Here is a 21,658-nt window from a genome sequence, read left to right as displayed (position 1 = left end):
TCAGCTCTTGAAAACAGAGCAGACCCTGCAATCAGATCATTTTGATGGATGTTTTCATGGAGAACAAATAAATGATTGGCTGATTTTTTTATTTTTGCAACATGGCTGGCCAAAATATGGTTAGCTAATTTGCAACTCACTGTGTTAGGTTGGAACTTAACGAAGAATTTCAGAGAGCTTTTAGAATTAATAAGGAAACAGAATTATAGCATTCAAATCTAATAAATAAATAAATAGTATTTATAAGGATATTGAAAATTGAAACAAACACAGAAAAATAAAGAAACATTGCAGGCGGTCTCCAGGTTTGTAACTTAAAATGATATGCAAAAATATTTATTTAATTAAAAAGGATTGATAAAAAAACAGTATCTGGATTCCTATGTTGCATGAAACAAAATAAAAAGAAACACATTCGCACAAAAAGAAATCTAGCCAATTATAATACCTTGTGAATCTAGCCAATTATAATACCTTGTCAGGTTATTTAGTTATAAATCATTCTTACTGTGGGCCAGCAGGCAATTTTCACTTAATTTTTATACATGACTGCCCTTTTTTTTTTTTGTAATCCTGCCAAAAAGACTCAAAAACAACCTCCCTGAAACAGGTTCCTTTCATCAAAGACCATATCACTTGGAACTGTGGAATTGAAATAAATCATTTGTACAGGCTACATTGGGAGAAATTACTCTAAACTTGGCAGTGGCTATTCTAAACTTATGGGTGGCTGTGATGAGAGGGAAAGAGCCTCTAGGGCTAGGGCTATCTTCAGAGGTGTCTTTACTCTGCTTCTGTTTCATTCCAGCTTTGCAAGGAAACAAACAAAAAATTGAACCTGTAAAATTCTCCTAGGTTTCTCCTAAGAATTCAATCCCTAAGGATTTTGTGCCTATCTCCATGAAATTTTCTTGAATACTCATGGTCTTCTTCTGAAATATTTTCTTGGTTTACAGTTTAGTCTTTATCCTGGGAGCTGGACCAGCAAGGAAAAACTGGTATAGCCCTAGGCCACCTTCCTCTCCTCCCAAATCCAAATAGATATACTTACATGAGAGCCACTTTCATGCTGTGATCCTGGCGCCAGTGTGGAACTGGTGAGGATAGGTGAGTTTGAGGGACTACAGAGTTCCGGAAAAGGGTTTGGGATAGAAGGCAAAGATAAGGTATGAGGCTTTTCCTCCCTCATTTTTCTAGAGGAAAAGAATGGAAAGATGTTTAAAAATGGGTTAGCTACTAATAAAGCATCTGGGTTAATTAATAATGTCGTTGTTGTTGTTGTTGTTGTTATTATTATTATTTCATTAAACATGAAACTCAGTCAACTAAACATTCAAAAATGCATCACAAATGCTATTGACTAGTATTAATGGTTGATACAGATTGCTACCAGGATCTAGTTATCAACCAAGTACAAATTCTGAGTACAGAGTTTCCTCAATTTTCGTGGGAGATGCGTTCCGAGACCGCCCGCGAAAGTCGAATTTCCACGAAGTAGAGATGCGGATGTAAATACACTATTTTTGGCTATGAACAGTATCACAAGCCTTCCCTTAACACTTTAAACCCCTAAACTGCAATTTCTCATTCCCTTAGCAACCATTTAGATTATTACTCGCCATGTTTATTTATTAAAGTTTATTTTAAAAAATATTCATTAAAGGCGGACGAAAGTTTGGCGATGACGTCTGACGTCATCAGGCGGTAAAAACCATGGTATAGGGAAAAAACAGCAAAGTATTTTTTAATTAATATTTTTGAAAAACCGTGGTATAGCCATTTCGCGAAGTTCGAACCCGCGAAAATCGAGGGACCACTGTAATGCCGTTTTTTCCTGCTGGTGTTACTGCAGGAAGCTGCAATTTCTTGATAATTTTATAAAATTCTTGGACATGGTACCAAGTGCCCCAATGGCAATGGGTATCACTGTTACATGTTTCATCCATAATCATATAATTTCGACGGCCTGGTCGTGATATTTATAGTAGGCTATTTTTCTAACTAAGCTTGTATCCCGTCAGAGCTACTCTGCTTATCATGTTATTTATATGCATAGCATGACTATTATTGAAACACAAATGTTTGCACATCTACCAAAGTATCTAAGGCATCATGAGAGGCTAGATGTAGATATGCATATTTATTTAAGCAGTTACCAAGAAGTCAAAGTGCCCTGCATAACATGGCAAGTGATTTAGCCCCATAATTCAAAATCAACTGTTCCTTATAGAACATTGTGATACTGCACTGGAGATTCTGAAGAAGAGATTGGACAGTCATTTGACTGAAACAGTCTAGGGTTTGTGTTTGAGCAGAGGGGTGGACTATAAGACCTCTAAGGTCCTTTCAAAGTCTGTGATTCGGTAGCCAGAACCAAAGGTAGATGAGATACTCATTATCTCCTGGAAATCTCTAATTTTTCCCCCTGATACCTTCTATTTTTTATCTCACAAGCAGCAAGCTGCAGAGAAGAGACAGATAATTCCTATCAGAAGTCTGAACTCATCTCTTGCATGTAATTAAGTATTTCAGATCAATATATCACATACAATACTTATTGCCCAGACTTTAGATCATTCTGTACTTCTTCACAAAGAGCTCATTCAACAGTCAGCAGACTGGACAAACTTGCTATATCCATTTTTGTGTGCCACTAGTACTGTAAGCAGACAAGAAAGCAAATATTTAATTCTTTTGGCTTTTTCTCTTCCAATCCTTCTGTGTTACTACAGGTTTGTAATCTGTATGCATGGCCATTATTGAGGATGAAAGTTTGCACATCTACCAAAGCGTCTTAAGGCACCACAAGAGACAAGGTGTGCAGATTTATCTGAGCAGTTACCAAGGAATGCAAAATGTTCTTCCGTGGCATGGCAAATAGTCAAGCACTGCAGTTCAAGATTAACTGATCTTCAGTTCCAGAATTAAAATGGAATCAAGTAACTTAAGATCAAGAATGTACAAGAAAGTATATTTTATTGCACTGATGGCAAACCCATGGCACGGGTGCCCCAGGTGGCACGCAGAGCCATATCTGCTAGCACGTAAGCTGTTGACCTAGCTCAGCTCCAATGGGCATGTGTGTGCTGGCCAGCTGATATTTGTCTCACATAGAGGCTCTGGGAGGGTGTTTTTTGGTTTCCAGAGAGCCTCCATGGGGATGGGGGAGAACATTTTTACCCTCCCCCAGCTCCAGGGAAGCGTTTGGAGCCAGGGGGGGATGAAACATGAGCCTACTGGGCCCACCAGAAGTTTGGAAAGAGGCTATTTCCAGCCTCTGGGAGGCAGGGGAAGCTGTTTTTGCCCTTCCCAGGTATTAAATTATGGGTATGGGCACTCGTGCATGCACAATAGCACACGGTCACATTCTTTCGGCACCTGATGAAAAAAAGGTTCACCATCATTGTCCTATTGAGTTTGCACGACGGCTGATTTCAACAATATTTTTATTTTGACCTAAATGGCCCATTCAATTTAGTTTATTACAGTCACAAACCAGAGACCAGAACAAATAAAAACACTCAGTAAATATACCATTAAAAATCCTAGTATGAAATAATAAATAAAAACTAAAATCTACGATAAAGTCCATTCTGTCAATTAAACATGTCTAACATACTAAAATTACAATCCATAAACTGTGTGGCCCAATGTCAGTTTAATGCTGAAGGAGAAAGGAACAAGCAGTGCAAAGAGTTTGCCACATTTATTATATAACATAACTATGGTAGAGTAGACATGTATTTGCGATGAATCCCCAGTGCTGCTGCATAAATAGTCATTGGATTGCAGACTCAAATGATTATCCCACAGTTAGTGTGATTCTCACAGAAAAAAAGTTATCTATTGTGTCAAACGAAAGATTTGCATGCTAGCTATATATTTTAGCTCTAATATAGTATTACATTTTGATCATAAAGCGATCAGCTTAATAAACAATAGCTAAAACTAATAATCTATTTCACTTATTCAACAACTAAAACAGAAAAAGCAATTAGCATATGAGCCACATCTCATCCCCCCTCCTTATTTCTAGATGAGATACAAACATAAGTTGCAAAATAATTAACACCAAGTATAGAAAGCAGATTTCATAACTTCCCATAATTTTTCCTATTTTTAAATTGCACAAGGCAGAGTCTTTCACTAATAAGCTTGGTGTAACTTATACTCCGCTCATGTTCACAAAGATTTTTTATGAGTAGCTGTTTCTGGCATTGATATTAATTCCAGAAAAAGCTGTAAGGTCAGACTAAATTTTCTCAGCACTGATTTCTATTTCTACAAAAACAAGCCTTTTGTGGTTTTGTGATTTGCTCCACTGTAACATACCTATTTGCTTCGATGAACAGAGGCTGAGACCGCTTGATCACATCAGTGTGGGTCAGAAAGTTGTTTTGCTCACCATTGCAAACAGTTCCGGTATGATCAGATGGCAGGTCATCCTCATGAGAGTTGCCCAACATCCTGTTAAGGGGTTTTTTGGAAGTTCCGAGATCCATGTCATTATCTGTAATGAAAAACAATTTGACTAACTCTCCCAAAATAAGACGGTGCAAATATCCAGATAAAACAAGATTCAGAGAGGTAAATGCAAGCTGTTTTTAAAGCAGTTCTTCAAAACATTAATCACTTTTAATTTTCTTTTATTTTTTACATTAAAAGTTGCTGTTTTGGGGAAACGACAGGGTCATGTAGTTAAATATGTTCACACTAAAGCTCTGTAACACTTCATATTCAAAGAAAAAAAGATGTGCACGGTTAGTGAAATGGTTAGTGGTGATGGTTAATGAAACAAGTAACCACATTCTCCCCCACCCCCCAATATCATTACAATTATCTCATCCCAGCTTCAATTAAACAGTAAAACTCAGCTCAAAAGTTGCTTATTTGTAAAACATGAATCACCTTCAAGTTCTCAAACCGACATATACAATTAAAACATTGTTTGTACTGCTGAAAAATGCATTGTTACCATCTTTGGTAAAGTTCCAAGGGAAATTATCTTCCCTGAGCTAATTTTGGTAGCACTGCAGGAGCATAATAAATGGAGTTATAACCCATCAATCTCTCCAAGACAATTAGTCAGTGATCTGGCTGACAAGGAAAAATAGCATATAGGTAACCAAATGAATCCATCTAATTATCTCCTCTTATTTCACAGAACAATATCAGCTGTAGAATATTTAGCTATGAGTATTGTCAATGGGTTTCCTTAAACTCAAATATTATAATGATCAGGTAAATCATACAGAAGGCAAACAGTTAATTGTACAGTTGATTCAAGATCCAAAGAAGAATAGAAGGTTCAATTCATTCTTGTGAATAATGAACATAAAATGGCAATATGCAAAACAAATTTGCATTAAAACAAACAAGATTTGTTTTAACCATGGTTTCTTGAATAATGAAACATATATTATATTAAGCTATAAACTCAGCACATTGCACCAAAACAAAGCAACCCACATTACAGCTTAGTACAATGTGTGACACATAGCCATTTAATTTCTAAGTTTTATTTAACTTCTTTCAATTTCTGAATATTTTTTTCTGCAGTGTGTGGAATATAGTGTTTTATATGAATTGCAGGACAGTCTATGTGGCTTTCCCACTTGGGCTTTGTTTTTATTTTGTTTTTTTATATGCAACTACCCCAATGTATACTACATTGAAACATACCAATATTTTTATTTATTTTGGTTTGATTTAACCCAACCTTATTTATAAGAAACTTAAAGTGGCCGATGTAAATAATACTTCTCCTCCTCGCTATTTTCCCCGCAAGAACAACCCTGTGAGATGTGTTGGCTTGTGAGTGAGTGATTGAGTTGCCCAAGGTCACCCAGTCAATTTACACGCGTAAGGCAGGGCTAGTAGTCTCAGTTTCCTATGTCTAGGCCACTACACCAAACTGGCATTTTTACACAAATCCCCAAATATGATTTATAAGCAGTTTTTCCAAATATCAACTGCTGCTGCCATCTGGCTCTGACTTTTTTGCTTGTACCTCATTGAAAAATATAATATCCAATAAAAGCATTAATATAAACTTAATAACTATTGTAATATGGGAGAGTGGCATAAGATGATCGCATATGCATTGAAAGAAGATTCAGTAAGAGTATAACAATCTGCCCAGTCCATTCAAGCAAGTTATAATTGCTAGTACTGCAGTATGAATTACTTTAGACATATTTCTGAAAAGAAAACAGATACATTGCAAGAACTAAAATATTGAATTATATAATAGCCTTACCCAGCCTGATTCCTTTCCAGATGTATGATCTTCAATAACCATATTCTCTAGCTACCATGGTTACTGTTGTCAATATTGAGAACTAAAATCTATACTTCTGAAAGATAAACCAGGCTGGGATTGGGGACAAAAATATTACCCCATAATATAGACGATTCTTTTCCAGAATTTAATTTTTAGAAAATGTTTCCAGCCCCTTTGATACACAAGTGCAGAAATACAGTTTTCTACCCAATTTCTCGGGTGATATTTATCATAGTTTTTGTAGGTACTTTATAAAATCTGCTGTGCTTTTCTGACAAAGAAAAAGGCTTTAAAGCCATTAAATGTAATAGTTCAGGCAGCAGGTCTACCAGAAGATGTATGACTGAATTCATTAGGATGTACACGTGGGTAAAACTGTGTAGATAAACATCATTCAGATAAAAATTGTCTGGGAAATGGAGAATATGCAAAATTGAATTGAAAAAATAAAGGAACATACACTAAGGACAAAATCTGTGTCAAAATAAATCAGTGACATACAGCCCCTAGTGTTTGTTTCCTCATTCACCCATGACTTCATTATCAGAATCAGGTAAAGGTGACTCAGGAGTTCTTCTTTGGGTCAAAGAAGCAATGATGACAGAGTTCAAAAAGCAATTCAGGTGGCACGGAAGTTATCAGAAAGTCTAATTTCACACACCCTTTGTTGTATTGTGCCAACCACTTTTGTGCCTCATGGTGAAACTATGTTTAATGCTCCACTGTTCTGGTGAGAATTGACAAAGTGGCTGGGTATATTTTTATAAAGTACTCCACAAAAGTCTTTGTGGTAAATTACCAGAGTTAGGCCTTCAAGATGATGCAAGAAAATTTGGTCAACCATTATGGAATCTTGCTTAACCTGAATCACTCTTGCCATGCACAAAGAGCAGCAAAGAATTGGGGCATTGAAATCTTGTCCATTTACGGGAAACCCTCCTAAGAATTAACATTTTGTCAGTTCTAATCAAAGACTATAAATTTAGTTTAGTTTAATGAGATTTGTATGCCGCCCCTCTCCGCAGACTCGGGGCGGCTCACAGCAATAACAATACAATGTAAAACAAATCTAATATTTAAGTTAATTTAAAAAACACCACAAATTAAAACCAATCATACATACTAGCGTACAATGTATAAATTTTATAAGCCTAGGGGGAGGGAACATGTCAATTTCCCCCATGCCTGACGACAGAGGTGTGTTTTAAGGAGCTTACGAAAGGCTAGGAGGGTGGGGGCAACTCTGATATCTGGGGGGAGTTGGTTCCAAAGGGTCAGGGCCGCCACAGAGAAGGCTCTTCCCCTGGGTCCCGCCAAACAACATTGTTTAGTTGACGGGACCCGGAGAAGGCCAACTCTGTGGGACCTAACTGGTCGCTGGGATTCGTGCAGCAGAAGGCGGTCCCGGAGATATTCTGGTCCAGTGCCATGAAGGGCTTTATAAGGCTTCTCCTCTCAGCAAAAAAAACTACAAACAGCAGTCTATTTGTATTCACCTCCTGCCTTAGTGAGGAAAACCAGCGGGGTGACCTTGGGTCATTATTCTCTCAGTATAACCTACCCTATAAGATTGTTGTTATGGAGAAAATAGGAGGAGGAAAGAGGATTCGATGTACTTGCCGCAAGTCACTTGTAAAAATTAAAAAGGAGATTGAATGAATGAATGAATGAATGAATGAATGAATGAATGAATGAACAAATAATAAATACATTCTTGATCAGTAGGTTTGCACAATCCCAAATTACCATTGGTAAAACCACAAAAACTACCACTTTATAAAACAATTCTGTATAGATACATCTGCCCTCAAAAATCTATGTAAATTATTTTTGATCTTTTTGAAAGGCATTCTTAAAACTATTCCTCTTACAAAAATTTCCCTGGGCACTTTTTTTGTCGCCAGTATAAATGTTGGTTATTTATAAGCCTTTCTGACAAAAAAGAAATGTAAAGGAGACAAAGATAAAATCTGTAGATTTATTCATTCTCCCAAATGGAGGCTAAACAATCAGAGACTTTCTGATTAAGGAAAGGCCCTGGCCTCCTCCAAAACAAAACAATAGCACATCCTGGACTATACCACTTTAGATTCCATGGGTGTGAAAGATCACATGACCAAGCAGCTCTAAATTAAGCAAGCATGTTGATGAAAATCTGGAGGAGGAGCCTACAAAGCATTTGGTAATCATAATTGTATCTTCTCCCAGCCTCCTAGTCTCTACTTTGAAGTGGCACAGGCTATTTAGCAAATTAGGTCAACAATGCAGCCATGAACAAATAAATATGAATAATGATCTGAAGGTAACTCAGTGGTTAAATTGCATAACTTAAACTTAGGCACATTTTAGTTTTGGATAGTACAATTACTGGAATTCAACTCTCAGCTCGAAATAGTTCAGTTTGCACTTAAGTAAATGTCCTGAAAACAGGCTCAGGTTCACAAATTAGGACTTTAGTTTTCCACTCTGTAGGAAAAATATATCGTAAATGGTATGTTCTTAGTTGATTTCTATGCACAAATTCCTAAGAAAAATTGTTGCATATGAATTATTCTCTGAATGTGAAGGATATAAAACCTGCAAGTAGTAACTCGATACAGAATACCCTACGAAACTAGACTTACAATCCTGGGTCTTGAAAGCTTAGAACTACAACGCCTTAAACATGATCTAAGTATTGCCCACAAAATCATATGCTGCAATGTCCTGCCTGTCAAAGACTACTTCAGCTTCAACCATAACAACACAAGAGCACACAACAGATTCAAGCTTAATATTAACCGCTCCAAACTTGACTGTAAAAAATATGACTTTAGTAATCGGGTTGTCGAAGCGTGGAACTTATTACCGGACTCTGTAGTATCATCCCCTAACCCCCAACATTTTACCCTTAGACTATCCACGGTTGACCTCTCCAGATTCCTAAGAGGTCAGTAAGGGGCGTACATAAGCGCACTAGAGTGCCTTCCGTCCCCTGTCCTAATGTTTCTTTTTTACTAGTATGTATATGAATATTATTGTATCTTTGCATACCACCAATATGTACTTGACAAAACAAATAAATAAATCATTTGTCTGAAAAGAAGATGTGGGTGGGAACAGATTACCATATGCCCTAGTTTAACTGGGATTGTCCCAATTAAACATGCATTGGTTTAAGAAACTTTCCAGGAAGTATTTTATTTTATTTATTTATTTTGTCCAATACACAATGAGGGTTTTAGTGGGTATATATCTATATACACATAGTAAAATACATGATGAAGGTTATAGAGGAGATATTCATAGTAAAATACATCTAAGAAAGAATAGAAAAGAAGATATAGTAATAGAACATATCAATGAAAGAATAGAAGAAGAGATATAGGAATAGAAGAAAGGAATAGGAGATATAGGAGAGCAATAGGACAGGGGACGAAGGCACTCTAGTCTAGTGCACTTGTAAGTAGGGCTACAGAACAGCAAAGGGAGAGAATAAAATTTGTCACCCCCTCCCCCTTACCTTTACAAGGAAAGGAAAAGAGTTCAATAATTAAATGTGAGTTTTGGATTAACTGAATAAACTACCAACTTCCTTTGTTTTTTGCAAATTATGCAGGCAAATGAAGAAGCATCGAAAGAACTCTCTGCCCTGATTTTACTGCTTTAAAATAAAGTAAATCTGTGGAGTTGCAAAATTGGGGCAGGCGATCAACATTTAAACCATTTATATGCCCTCTCTTCATATTGTATCATGGCTGGGTTCACACATCATGTTATGATAGGCTAAAATAACATTGGATTATTTGTAATTCATCGTGTTGTGGGAAGCCAGCTTTAGTATGAGGAATAAATGCAATTTGATAAGTCACAATAGGGATTATTTCGTTAGGTATAACATGTTACATGAACACAACAACTGTTTTTGTTAAATTGGAATTAGGTTTCAGTGCTCTCTGTGAGCACAGCTACTGTGTTCATATTTGTATTCTGCCACTTATTAAAGGTTTAGCTGATTAAAAAGTGCAAACTTACAAATCACCAAAAACGTTAGCAAACATAATTATCAGTATATTTGTGTAAATAGTATGTGTGTGTTTTGTAAGAAAATAGCAACGGTTTTGTAAGAAAATAGCAACGGTTGACCTATCCAGATTCCTAAGAGGTCAGTAAGGGGCGAGTACAAGTGCATTAGAGTGCCTTCCGTCCCCTGTCCTATTGCTCTCCTATATCTCCTATTCCTTTCTTCTATTCCTATATCTCTTCTTCTATTCTTTCATTGATATGTTCTATTACTATATCTTCTTTTCTATTCTTTCTTAGATATATTTTACTATGAGTATCTCCTCTATAACCTTCATCATGTATTTTACTATGTGTATATAGATATATACCCACTAAAACCCTTATTGTGTATTGGACAAATAAAATAAATAAAATAATGACTGAAATTAATTGAATAGATTGTGTTCTTCCTAGACTTAACGGCAAAGGCGAATACTGAGTAGGAAATGTTATGCGACTTTTAAAATGGTGTTCGAAGATGCTGTATCTATAGGAGAAATGCACATAACCATAAAAGCACCCAAAGAATTCCTTTTATCATGCTTTTTATTTTATTTTATTTATTTATTATTAGATTTGTATGCTGCCCCTCTCCGTAGACTCGGGGTGGCTAACAACAATAATAAAACATCATATAACAAATCTAATATTTAATAACTAAAAAACCCTTATTAACATACAGTACACACAAACATACACACAAACATACCATGCATAAATTGTATAGGCCTATGGGAAAGTACATTTGTGTAAATAGTATGTGTGCATTCCACCAATATTCCCCCATGCCTGACGACAGAGGTGGGTTTTAAGGAGCTTACGAAAGGCAAGGAGGGTGGGGGCAGTCCTGATCTCTGGGGGGAGCTAGTCCCAGAGGGTCGGGGCCGCCACACAGAAGGCTCTTCCCCTGGGTTCCGCCAAACAACATTGCTTAGTTGACGGGACCCGGAGAAGACTGACTCTGTGGGACCTAACTGGTCGCTGGGAACTCGTGCGGCAGAAGGCGGTCCCGGAGATATTCTGGTCTGATGCCATGAAGGTCTTTATAGGTCATAACCAACACTTTGAATCGTGACCGGAAACTGATCGGCAACCAATGCAGACTGCGGAGTGTTGGTGTAACATGGGCATACCTAGGGAAGCCCATGATTGCTCTTGCAGCTGCATTCTGCACGATTTGAAGTTTCTGAACACTTTTCAAAGGTAGCCCCATGTAGAGAGTGTTACAGTAGTTGAGCCCTGAGGGGATGAGGGCATGAGTGACTGTGAGCAGTGACTCCTGGTCCAAATAGGGCCGCAACTGGTGCACCAGGCGAACCTGGGCAAACGTCCCCCTCGCCACAGCTGAAAGATGTTTCTCTAATGTGAGCTGTGGATCGAGGAGGACGCCCAAGTTGCGGGCCCTCTCTGAGGGGGTCAATGGTCCCCCCCCCCAGGGTGATGGATGGACAGATGGAATTGTCCCTGGGAGGCAAAACCCACAGCCACTCCGTCTTATCAGGGTTGAGTTAGAGTCTGTTGACACCCATCCAGACCCTAACAGCCTCCAGGCACCGGCACATCACTTCCACTTTGTAAAACTGGTACAGGAACTATCCTTACAGATGGTATTTTAAGAACATAATGAGACATAGAAGATTCTAATAGGCTGGAACTAAACTAGTTACAATTTTGCAAATTATATTCTGCACCTTTGCATTGTAACTGTGTGGATATCAGAGGGCTGGAGTCACAATGACGGGAGAAGAGAAATTGTTTTTAGCTTGCAGGCAAGTCTGCCCTAAATTCAAGACATGAGTAGTAAGGAACCAACATTTTTCTCCTAACTCTCCGGCACTTGCGTTGTACTGAAGGGTAGCTATTATTATCATCATCACTATTTTTTCTTCTTCTTATAGGCGCCAATATTGCCTCATATTCAATTCCGGCGGGACCAGACCAGCCACTAGGTACAAATCATCAACTCACGATGCTGGTTTGACCCTGCTTATCAAAATTGCATACCTGCATCTGTAAAAGGGAAGTCATCCACCGTCAGCTGTGATGATGAATACTGCAAAAAATATGCATCTAAAAATCTTGCTTCGTTTAATACTGATCTGACGCTGACCAATTACACTCCCTGTCATTTTTTGGGGGGGGGGGAGGGCTGGCAAGTTAGGGGAGGATATAGAAACCAGGTCTACCTTATTATCCGATCTGTTTCCTTTCCATCAAAAGAAACCAGTGAGTCAGAATGTGAGATGGTGATTCAGATCTCATACCGCACCCTTTGTACCGGCTCAAGCATGTCTCAGCCTTCACATACCTGCACTCTGTCTTCCAGACTCCTTTTTTTTCCCTGGAGACTTGTGGGGGTTTAGGAGAAAACAAGCCACTCCATCTCTAGACTCCACAGTAGATGTCTGATCAGTCACAATGGGCGTTACTTATTCTAATTTACCTGTTACGATTAGAAAAACATCTGCCTCACTTTATAAACTACAAATGTAATTTGTGCATTTGTTTATGTAGATCAGTGTTTCCCAACCTTGGCAACATGAAGATATCTGGACTTCAACTCCCAGAATTCCCCAGCATTTGCTGGCTGGGGAATTCTGGGAGTTGAAGTCCAAATATTTATTTTATTTTATATTTTATTTTATTTTATTTTATATTTTATTTTATTTTATATTTTATTTTATTATTTTATTTATTTTTTATTTATTTTTATTATTTTATTTATATTTATATTTATATTTATATTTATATTTATATTTATATTTATATTTATATTTATATTATTTATATTTATATTTATATTTATATTTATATTTATATTTATATTTATATTTATATTTATATTTATATTTATATTTATATTTATATTTATATTTATATTTATATTTATATTTATATTTATATTTATATTTATATTTATATTTATATTTATATTTATATTTATATTTATATTTATATTTATATTTATATTTATTTGTTTGTTTATTTAATTTGTATGCCGCCCCCTCTCCGTGGACTCGGGGCGGCTAACAACAATGAAAAAACAGCATGTAACAATCCAATACTAAAACAACTAAAAATCCCTTATTATAAAACCAAACATACATACAAACATACAATGCATAAAATTGTAAAGGCCTAGGGGGAAAGAATATCTCAGTTCCCCCATGTCTGGCGGCAGAGGTGGGTTTTAAAGAGCTTACGAAAGGCAAGGAGGGAGGGGGCAATTCTAATCTCTGGGGGGAGTTGGTTCCAGAGGGCCGGGGCCACTACAGAGAAGGCTCTTCCCCTGGGTCCCGCCAAACGACATTGTTTAGTTGATGGGACTCGGAGAAGGCCAACTCTGTGGGACCTAACTGGTCGCTGGGATTCGTGCAGCAGAAGGCGGTCCTGGAGATAATCTGGTCCGGTGCCATGAAGGGCTTTATAGGTCATGACCAACACTTTGAAATATCTCCAAGTTGCCAAGGTTAGGAAACACTGGTATAGATTCTGGCAATTGTCTTCACATGACATTACACATTGCTTCATGTTAGCTCAACTTGTATTAACTACACAGGTACATTTCATGTAGGATGTTTTGTTTTGCTTTTTTGCAAAAATACGGAAGTGGTTTGCCACTCCTTCTTAAGATTGCTTTTTTGTTTTTCTTTTATTTCTTCTAACTTACCATCTAGGATTTCCTGGTGGTTTGTCATCCAACTACTCACTATGTCTGAGCTGATTAGGGTTTTTTTTCAGATCATCCAACTTATGTGCTGTAAGAACCCAGCTATGCTGCTAGTAGTATTAATTGCAATCAGCACTATGAGTTGTACATAGAGTGTTGGATTTGAGTATTGTTACTTTTTTTCCCTACTAATTTGTATGCCCTTATACTATTTCTTGTATTTTATCTTAGGATGGATATATGTTTATCCTAGGCATGTTTAAATTCACTTACTGTGGATTTGCCAACCATGTCTGCTGGAAGTTTGTTCCAAGCATCTATTACTCTTTCAGTAAAATAATATTTTCTCACATTACTTCTAATATTTCCCCCAACTAACCTCAGATTGTGACCCCTTGTTCTTGTGTTCACTTTCCTATTGTAAACACTTCCCTCCTGAACCTTATTTAACCCTTTAACATATTTAAATGTTTCGACCATGTCTCCCCTTTCCCTTCTGTCTTCCAGACTATACAGATTGAGTTCATTAAGTCTTTCCTGATACATTTTATGCTTAAGACCTTCCACCATTTATGCAGCCCGTCTTTGGACCCGTTCAATTTTAACAATATTTTTTTGTAGATGAGGTCTCCAGAACTGAACACAGTATCCCAATTGTGGTCTCACCAGCACTCTATACAGCGAGATCACTGTCTCCCTCTTCCTGCTTGTTATACCTCTAGCTATGCAGCCAAGCATCCTACTTTCTTTCCCTACCGCCTGACTGCACTGTTCATCCATTTTAATATAATATAACCAGAATACCTCCGAGACCGTCTTCTGCCGCACAAATCCCAGCAGCCGATAAGGTCCCACAGAGTTGGCCTTCTCCGGGTCCTGTCGAGAGCCTTCTCTATGGCAGCCCCTGCCCTCTGGAATCAACTCCCCCCAGAGATTAGAACTGCCCCCACCCTCCTTGTCTTTCATAAATTGCTTAAGACCCACCTATACCACCAGGCAAGGGGGAATTTAAACATTTCCCCCGGGCTTATATAGTTTTATGTATGGTATGCTTGTGTTGTATGGTTTTATATAATGGGCTTTTAGATATTTTTTCTTCTTTTAAATATTAGATTTGTTTACTGTATACTGTTTATTATTGTTGTGAGCCGCCCCGAGTCTTTGGAGAGGAGCGGCATACAAATCTAATAAATTATTATTATTATTATTATTATTATTATTATTATTATTATTTTGAGACTGTCAGAAATCACTACCCCTAAATCCTTCTGAAGTTTTTGCTAGCACAGAACTGCCAATACAATACTCAGATTGAGGATTCCTTTTGCTCAAGTGCATTATTTTACATTTGGAAACATTAAACTGCAGTTTCCATTGCTTTGACCACTTATCTAGTAAAGCTAAACCATTTGCCATATTACAGACGCCTCCAGGAATATCAATCCTATTGCACACTTTAGAGTCATCGGCAAATTTTTATTTATTTTTAGCTCTAGACAATCTCCAGTCATTATTTTTAGCATTTAATCTTTTTAATATGATTTTCTTCAACTGAAATTCTCATCCTTCCTCAGAGATGCAGTATTTGAGGAAAGGTATAGGTGTAAAATAGCCAGATAAATGAAAAGGGAATAAAATACAAACAGTACATCTATATCATCCAGTTTTTCATTGCAAAGGCAGTCATGATTTACAAAGGGTTTACCACCATAAACAACAGAAGTGCCAGCTTGGTGTTGGAGGAAAATGAATTACCTCATTGGCTAGCAGTCTGAAACAGGGAACATATTGGAGAAAAATTCATGTGACTTGCAGAGTATTTATAACTTTAGTAGTGGCATTCAGTTCTTGCAATGGAAAAGAACGAAAACATGATTCAATTCTGCTCTGTATTATTCTTGGTTGATTGTGTGGCTGATTATCACTGAAAAAATCTTTTAACTAACAATGGTGGAATTACAAAAATATCCATAAACAAGAATTTATACGTAGCAAATAAAAACAACACTCAAGCAGCAGAGATGAAGAAATAGTACTGCAAAGAAAATGATTGTTCTGAACCAAGCTATGTAAAAAGATTTTTTTTAAAGGATTTAAGATGTTATCTTCACAACCCTAGAACTAGTTTGGTCTAGTGATTCAGACAGCAAGCTAGAAACCAGGTGAGTGAACTCTAGTCCCATATCTTAGGCATGAAAGCTGGCTGGGCGACTTCAAGCCAGTCACTTTCTTTCAGTCCAATTCATCTTATAAGGTTGTTGCTGTTGTTGGGAAAATAGAAGGAGAAAACAATATTACGTATGTCACTGCCTTTGAGTTATCTATAAAAATATGGAATACGCTGTATTTGTCGATGCCCTTCATGGCATTGGACCAGAATATCTCCGGGACCGCCTTCTGCCGCACAAATCCCAGCGACCGATTAGGTCCCACAGAGTTGGTCTTCTCCGGGTCCCGTCAACTAAACAATGTCGTTTGGCGGGACCCAGGGGAAGAGCCTTCTCTGTGGCGGCCCCGACCCTCTGGAATCAGCTCCCCCCAGAGATTAGAACTGCCCCCACCCTCCCTGCTTTTCGTAAACTCCTTAAAACCCATCTTTGCCATCAGGCATGGGGGAATTGAATCCTCTCCCCCAGGCCTATACAATTTAAGTATATTATGTCTGTGTGTATGTATGTTTTAATAACGGGGATTTTAATGTTTTCTTTTTTAATCGTTAAAATGATTAGATTTGTTATTAACTGTTTTCTATTGTTGTTGTGAGCCGTCCCGAGTCTGTGGAGAGGGGCGGCATACAAATCTAATAAATAAGTAAGTAAGTAGTAGGTAGGTAGGTAGGTAGGTAGGTAGATAGATAGATAGATAGATAGATAGATAGATAGATAGATAGATAGATAGATAGATAGATAGATAGATAGATAGATAAGACACACCTTTTTCCCCCCTAAAAGAGGCTGAAAATTTGGGTGGGTCTTAAGCTCCGAATGTAGCTTTTTCGAAGCTTTTTTCCCAACCCTAATGTGGTCCTGCTTGTAGGATTTTTTCATTGCTATTCTAAAGGGCGGGGGGAGGGGGGTCCCAGCCCTAAGTCTTTGCAGGCTTGTTTTCATTGCTACTCCTTCTGAAAAAAGTTTCTCTTCCAGCCCTAACCAAGAAATAAAACGATGTGCTGAAGCTGACCAGACTACGGAAGCTAGCCAGATAAATACCTGGTAGGTAGATTTTCCCCCTATTTTCCTCCCGCAAAACTGAAGTGCGTCTTATATTCTGTAAAACACAGTAAATAAAATAAATCCCAATGCTGCTACCTTCTACCCAACAAACATCTGATCCTTGATTATTAAAAAGAAGATCATAGATACACATACTGAGTCAGATCGGTCTTAACTATTTCAAGGACTATATTCCAGAGGTACCCACATATGGCAACTTTAAGACTTGTGGACTTCAAGTGCCAGAATTCTCCAGCCATCTATGCTATGCTGGCTGGAGAATTCTGGGAGTTGAAGTCCACAAGTCTTAAAGTCACCATATTTGAAGACCTCTGGGCTATGCCAAACCAAACTTCCAAATTTCACAGCTCATAAAGGCATACCCATTTGATTCTTGTCTAAATCTAAAAACAGCCAGAGTTGTGAACTAAAGCTACAATTAATCCCTACTAAAAAGCCAGCCCAGCTTCTGAATCTCCACCGAGATTGCTAATACTGTATTATCTAAGTCTCATTGAGACCACTTTAAGAACTAAACCAGTGTTTCCCAACCTTGGCCATTTGAAGGTATCTGGACTTCAACTCCCAGAATTCCCCAGCCAGTTGAAGTCCAAATATCTTCAAGTCGCCAAGGTTGGGAAACACTGAACTAAACAATTAGTCATAGTAAGTTTGAATAAATTATAGACATATACATTAAAGCACAAATAAAGAAAACAAAATACTGTAAGTTATGTGTGAAACGTAATTGTATGCCTAACACCAAATATATTTTTCTAGCAGTAAGCGGCCGTATCCCATCCTGCAATTCAAGAAGTTGCCGGATGTTGGTTTACCCTCCAGCAGTTTTTTTCTCTCTGTCTGACTCACCCTAAAATATTCATACTAGAGAGGGATGCCCAGGATGAAATTAGAAAGTAAAATAAGTAAACAAATAAAAGAATACGAGAACTAAAAGAGTAGGAGATACCAGAGGGAGGGGGGAAGAGAGACACGGGAATCCCATTTAAAGTTTGAGATTAAAAATGTAAGTCATATTTTGAAAGGACTGATGGTAGCAGCAGCACATAAGATGTTTAGAAAAATCAAGACTTATATTCTCAGACTGAAGTACATAGGTTTCACTCAGGACCTCCATTATGGAGGGAAGATACTGACTGCTGATTGGCTAGACTAGAATCTCCTTTAACAGGGCTGGGTTGTAAATGGTTGCCAAATAAAAAGCTATTGTTTTGAAGCCACTTCTGCCCGCCTCTTCCATTCACTCTATCTAACAAAGATCAAATCATAGAGAATGAACCCCTTCCTTCCCCCTTTCCTCTGCTCACCACACACAAAGTCAACATACCTCAAGGTCATTTCCAGTCAAACCAGTTTAAGCATCATAATCTCCCACGCAAGGATGCTTGAATAACCCTTCCCTGATAACAACTAACTGGGTTGGTATCTGGGACACTTGCAAGGAAGGACAGCTCATTTTGGCTAGCAGGAAGAAAGAGCTGTAAAAATTGGGTAGCAGTGGGGGAAGGGAGAGATAGGATAGCTGTTGGCAAACAGGAGGAAATTGCTATACAGGCTTGAGGTTTACTTGCTATAAAGTGTACACAGGAAAATGAATGAATGAATGAATCACAGTATGACAAAAATATCCCATAATTCCATGTAACAAGTTTCTATTTCTAATTATATTAACTTCTCTTACCATTTTTTTGATAGCTTCTAACATAAACAGTGCATAACAACTTGTTTTTTAAAAAAACCCTGTAACAGGAAAATTCACCTACCCTGGTATTTCTCCCACTCTGGTCAACTGATCTGGCTAAATTCATTTTTTTTAGTCATTTCCTACCATAGCTCAGAGAAAATTGCATAACTGTAGCATTAAAAAAGTTCTCCATATTTCAAAACATTGTCCAAAATGGAAGTCTGTGAGCAAATTGAGAAAAAGTTAAATCATTGTTGTTGTTGTTGTTGTTTTAAAAAGTGTTCTTTGCATTCAGTAATTTCTCACTACTGAAAAACATAAAGACGTTTTTCATGGAGAATAGCTTTCTTACCTTAGTAAAAATTGGTCAAGGGTTATTTCTTGTCTTAATTTTTAATGCTAGTTTAATACTACCTAGAAACCTAGTGATGAACCAAGACTTGGTTTAGCCTTATATTTTGTTTCTCACCTGCCAGGTAGCTCTGAGATCCTTGAAAACCTCTCCCACTTTGTTCTCTTTGAACTTATATTTGGAAGCATATTATCACCAAACAGGAGATTACACAGAATAGCTATTGCCAGATCCCCAACACATTAGTACCATTACCATAACAAGTACGCATTCTAGACTCCCAAAACTTCATGCAGAAGAATCTAGATGCTAAAAGTTGCTTATCAAATCCCAATATCAAACTGCAAATTCATGTAACTGTAGAGGAAATTCATTAAACACTCCGATAGACATTAGCTACGTTTCATGATTTGAATGTGCATCTTACCTTAAGATATACTCAATACATTTTAGTTTTTATCTTTACAACCTGTATATGGCCTTCAATATGCCACTCAAAGGCCAAGGACAGCCTTAGTTCAAGAAAAGTTGAGCACCTGATATAACAGAATGTTTCCACAATTATTTTAATCAATAACCATCACCACTTCCCAAAAAAAAAAGGAATAAAAATACTCTTTGGTCACCTTATGCTAAGGCGAAAGGATACCGGCAATGGGAGATGTAAACATTTTATTTTATTTTTGCTAAATCACAAGGGAAAATATGAAAGGCTTTGGGTTCAGTGGAAAAACACACGCTCTTCATAAAAAGGCCAGGATTCATTTCTAGGGTTTCGAAATAAAAATCTCAGACTCCAAAATGAAAAAAGGTATTTTCCTGAGCTGTGGTCACTGTAATAGGTAAGAGAGATGCACAAAGCATTTCCTTGGAACGTATAAGCTTAGCTGAATGGACATAATTTTGTTTTGCATATCTCTCCTTAGCATCCCAAGGCCAATATCTCTACTTTCTATATGATACTCTCTACTCACTACATGAGAAAACACAACTTCTGTCAGCTTAAGGCAATACTGGGTTTTTCATAAAATGTCAATGGTTTCAGTTGCCAGTTGTGTTTGGCCAATACTATACACTGTTGTGGTTAGCTCTGGCCCAGCTCCTGCCCCAAGGACTGTGGATGTGGGGGAGACATCCACATGCTGCAGGCCTGTTTTGCCCCTGGTGGAATCTGATGATGAAGGCTCCTCTGACCAAGAAGACATGAGTGACAGGGAGGAGGAGAGTGTGGCAGACAGCTCAGAAGGAGATCAATTATCTAGCTCCTCCTTGGATTCAGAACAAGAGTTAATGATACAGCCACGCATGCGGAGAGCGATGCATAGGCGGCAACAACTGAGAGATTATTATCAAAGAAAATGAAGCCACCTGTGGTTGGGTGGGGCTGTGGTAATTAGTGAGGCTGCTATAAATAGCAGCCTGTGGGTTTGGCCATTGTGGAGGATTATCTGATCGTTTTGTTTCGTGACTGCTTTACTGACTTTGACCTTTTGTGTGCTGATTTTTCCCTGCTTTGAAACTAAACCAGAGCAAAGTGTGTTTCACTTTGTGAAAGAAGAAGGACTGTGAATTGCCTCACAGCTGCAAGCTAAGTATCACAGAACTGATAAGGGACTTGTACAAATTACCAATTTGTTTGGAGAGGAGTGCTCTTTGCTATACCAAAAGAGGGCTTAGTTTAAGTGATTTTTCATTATAAAGAACATTGTTTTGAATTTTCAAACATGTGTGTGTCTGAAATTTGTACCTGTGAATTGTTGGGAGAAGTCTACCAGAGAGCCCGACAGAACATACACATTGGAGAAAGTTAGGGGCCTTAAGAGATGAAATGCTGCCTTGACAAGGAACTAGTGCTTGGTACCACTCTAAATTATCCATTCTGCAGGGTGGCCTCTTATTTCCATTTAGTCTGGTCTCACTTTCAATTTCAGCGTTGCATAGCCATTTAGCTTTTTATCCATAGCCTGATATTTACCAACTGATAAATTCCAGATCATCCTTGTTTGACTATCACAATTGGGATCAGCAACTCCGTCAATGAACAACACAGGTGTTAAGCGAGACCTCAAAAGGATTGCCATGGACTAACAACCATACATCCATAGTGATCATTAAATGAGACATCATGTGACCTTGCCTTGCGATTTTACTGCCAAATTCTCTATTATATCAGCTTGTCAGAAGCCAGATGCAAAACAAATAATGATCATGTGGCCGCAAAACATTACAATGATCACAAGGGTAAGGATCAGCCATAAAGTAATTTTTTCAACATCATTGTAATCTCATACTTATTTATTTAGATTTATAAGCCGCCCTTCTCCTGACGGGCTCATATGGCTATTAAACAAGGTTGTCAGTAAGCAAAGACTACTTATACAGTTTTTCAGCT

At 37.7% G+C, this 21,658-nt stretch overlaps 1 protein-coding gene across 4 annotated transcripts in view; it reads right to left on the bottom strand.

Annotated features, from left to right (window-relative positions):
* The window catches only part of GRB7 (growth factor receptor bound protein 7), a 78,786-nt gene that overhangs the window by 30,919 nt on the left and 26,209 nt on the right, over positions 1-21,658 (bottom strand). For 2 of the 4 annotated variants that reach the window (XM_070728098.1, XM_070728100.1), the window contains exons 2-3: positions 4,333-4,510; positions 1,052-1,193 (exon numbers count right to left, since the gene is read on the bottom strand). In XM_070728098.1, coding sequence (XP_070584199.1) covers positions 1,052-1,193; positions 4,333-4,502 — 312 coding nt within the window. In that variant the 5' untranslated portion in view covers positions 4,503-4,510. Of the gene's footprint in view, positions 1-1,051; positions 1,194-4,332; positions 4,511-18,557; positions 18,597-21,658 lie in introns of those variants that run through there. The other 2 variants (XM_070728097.1, XM_070728099.1) reach the window with 2 other exon arrangements.

Source organism: Erythrolamprus reginae, chromosome Z (genome assembly GCF_031021105.1).
Source record: "Erythrolamprus reginae isolate rEryReg1 chromosome Z, rEryReg1.hap1, whole genome shotgun sequence".
In the NCBI taxonomy this organism is placed as follows: Eukaryota; Metazoa; Chordata; class Lepidosauria; order Squamata; family Dipsadidae; genus Erythrolamprus; species Erythrolamprus reginae.
Note: the sequence above shows the minus strand (reverse complement) of the source record. Positions and strands in the feature narration are given on the sequence as shown.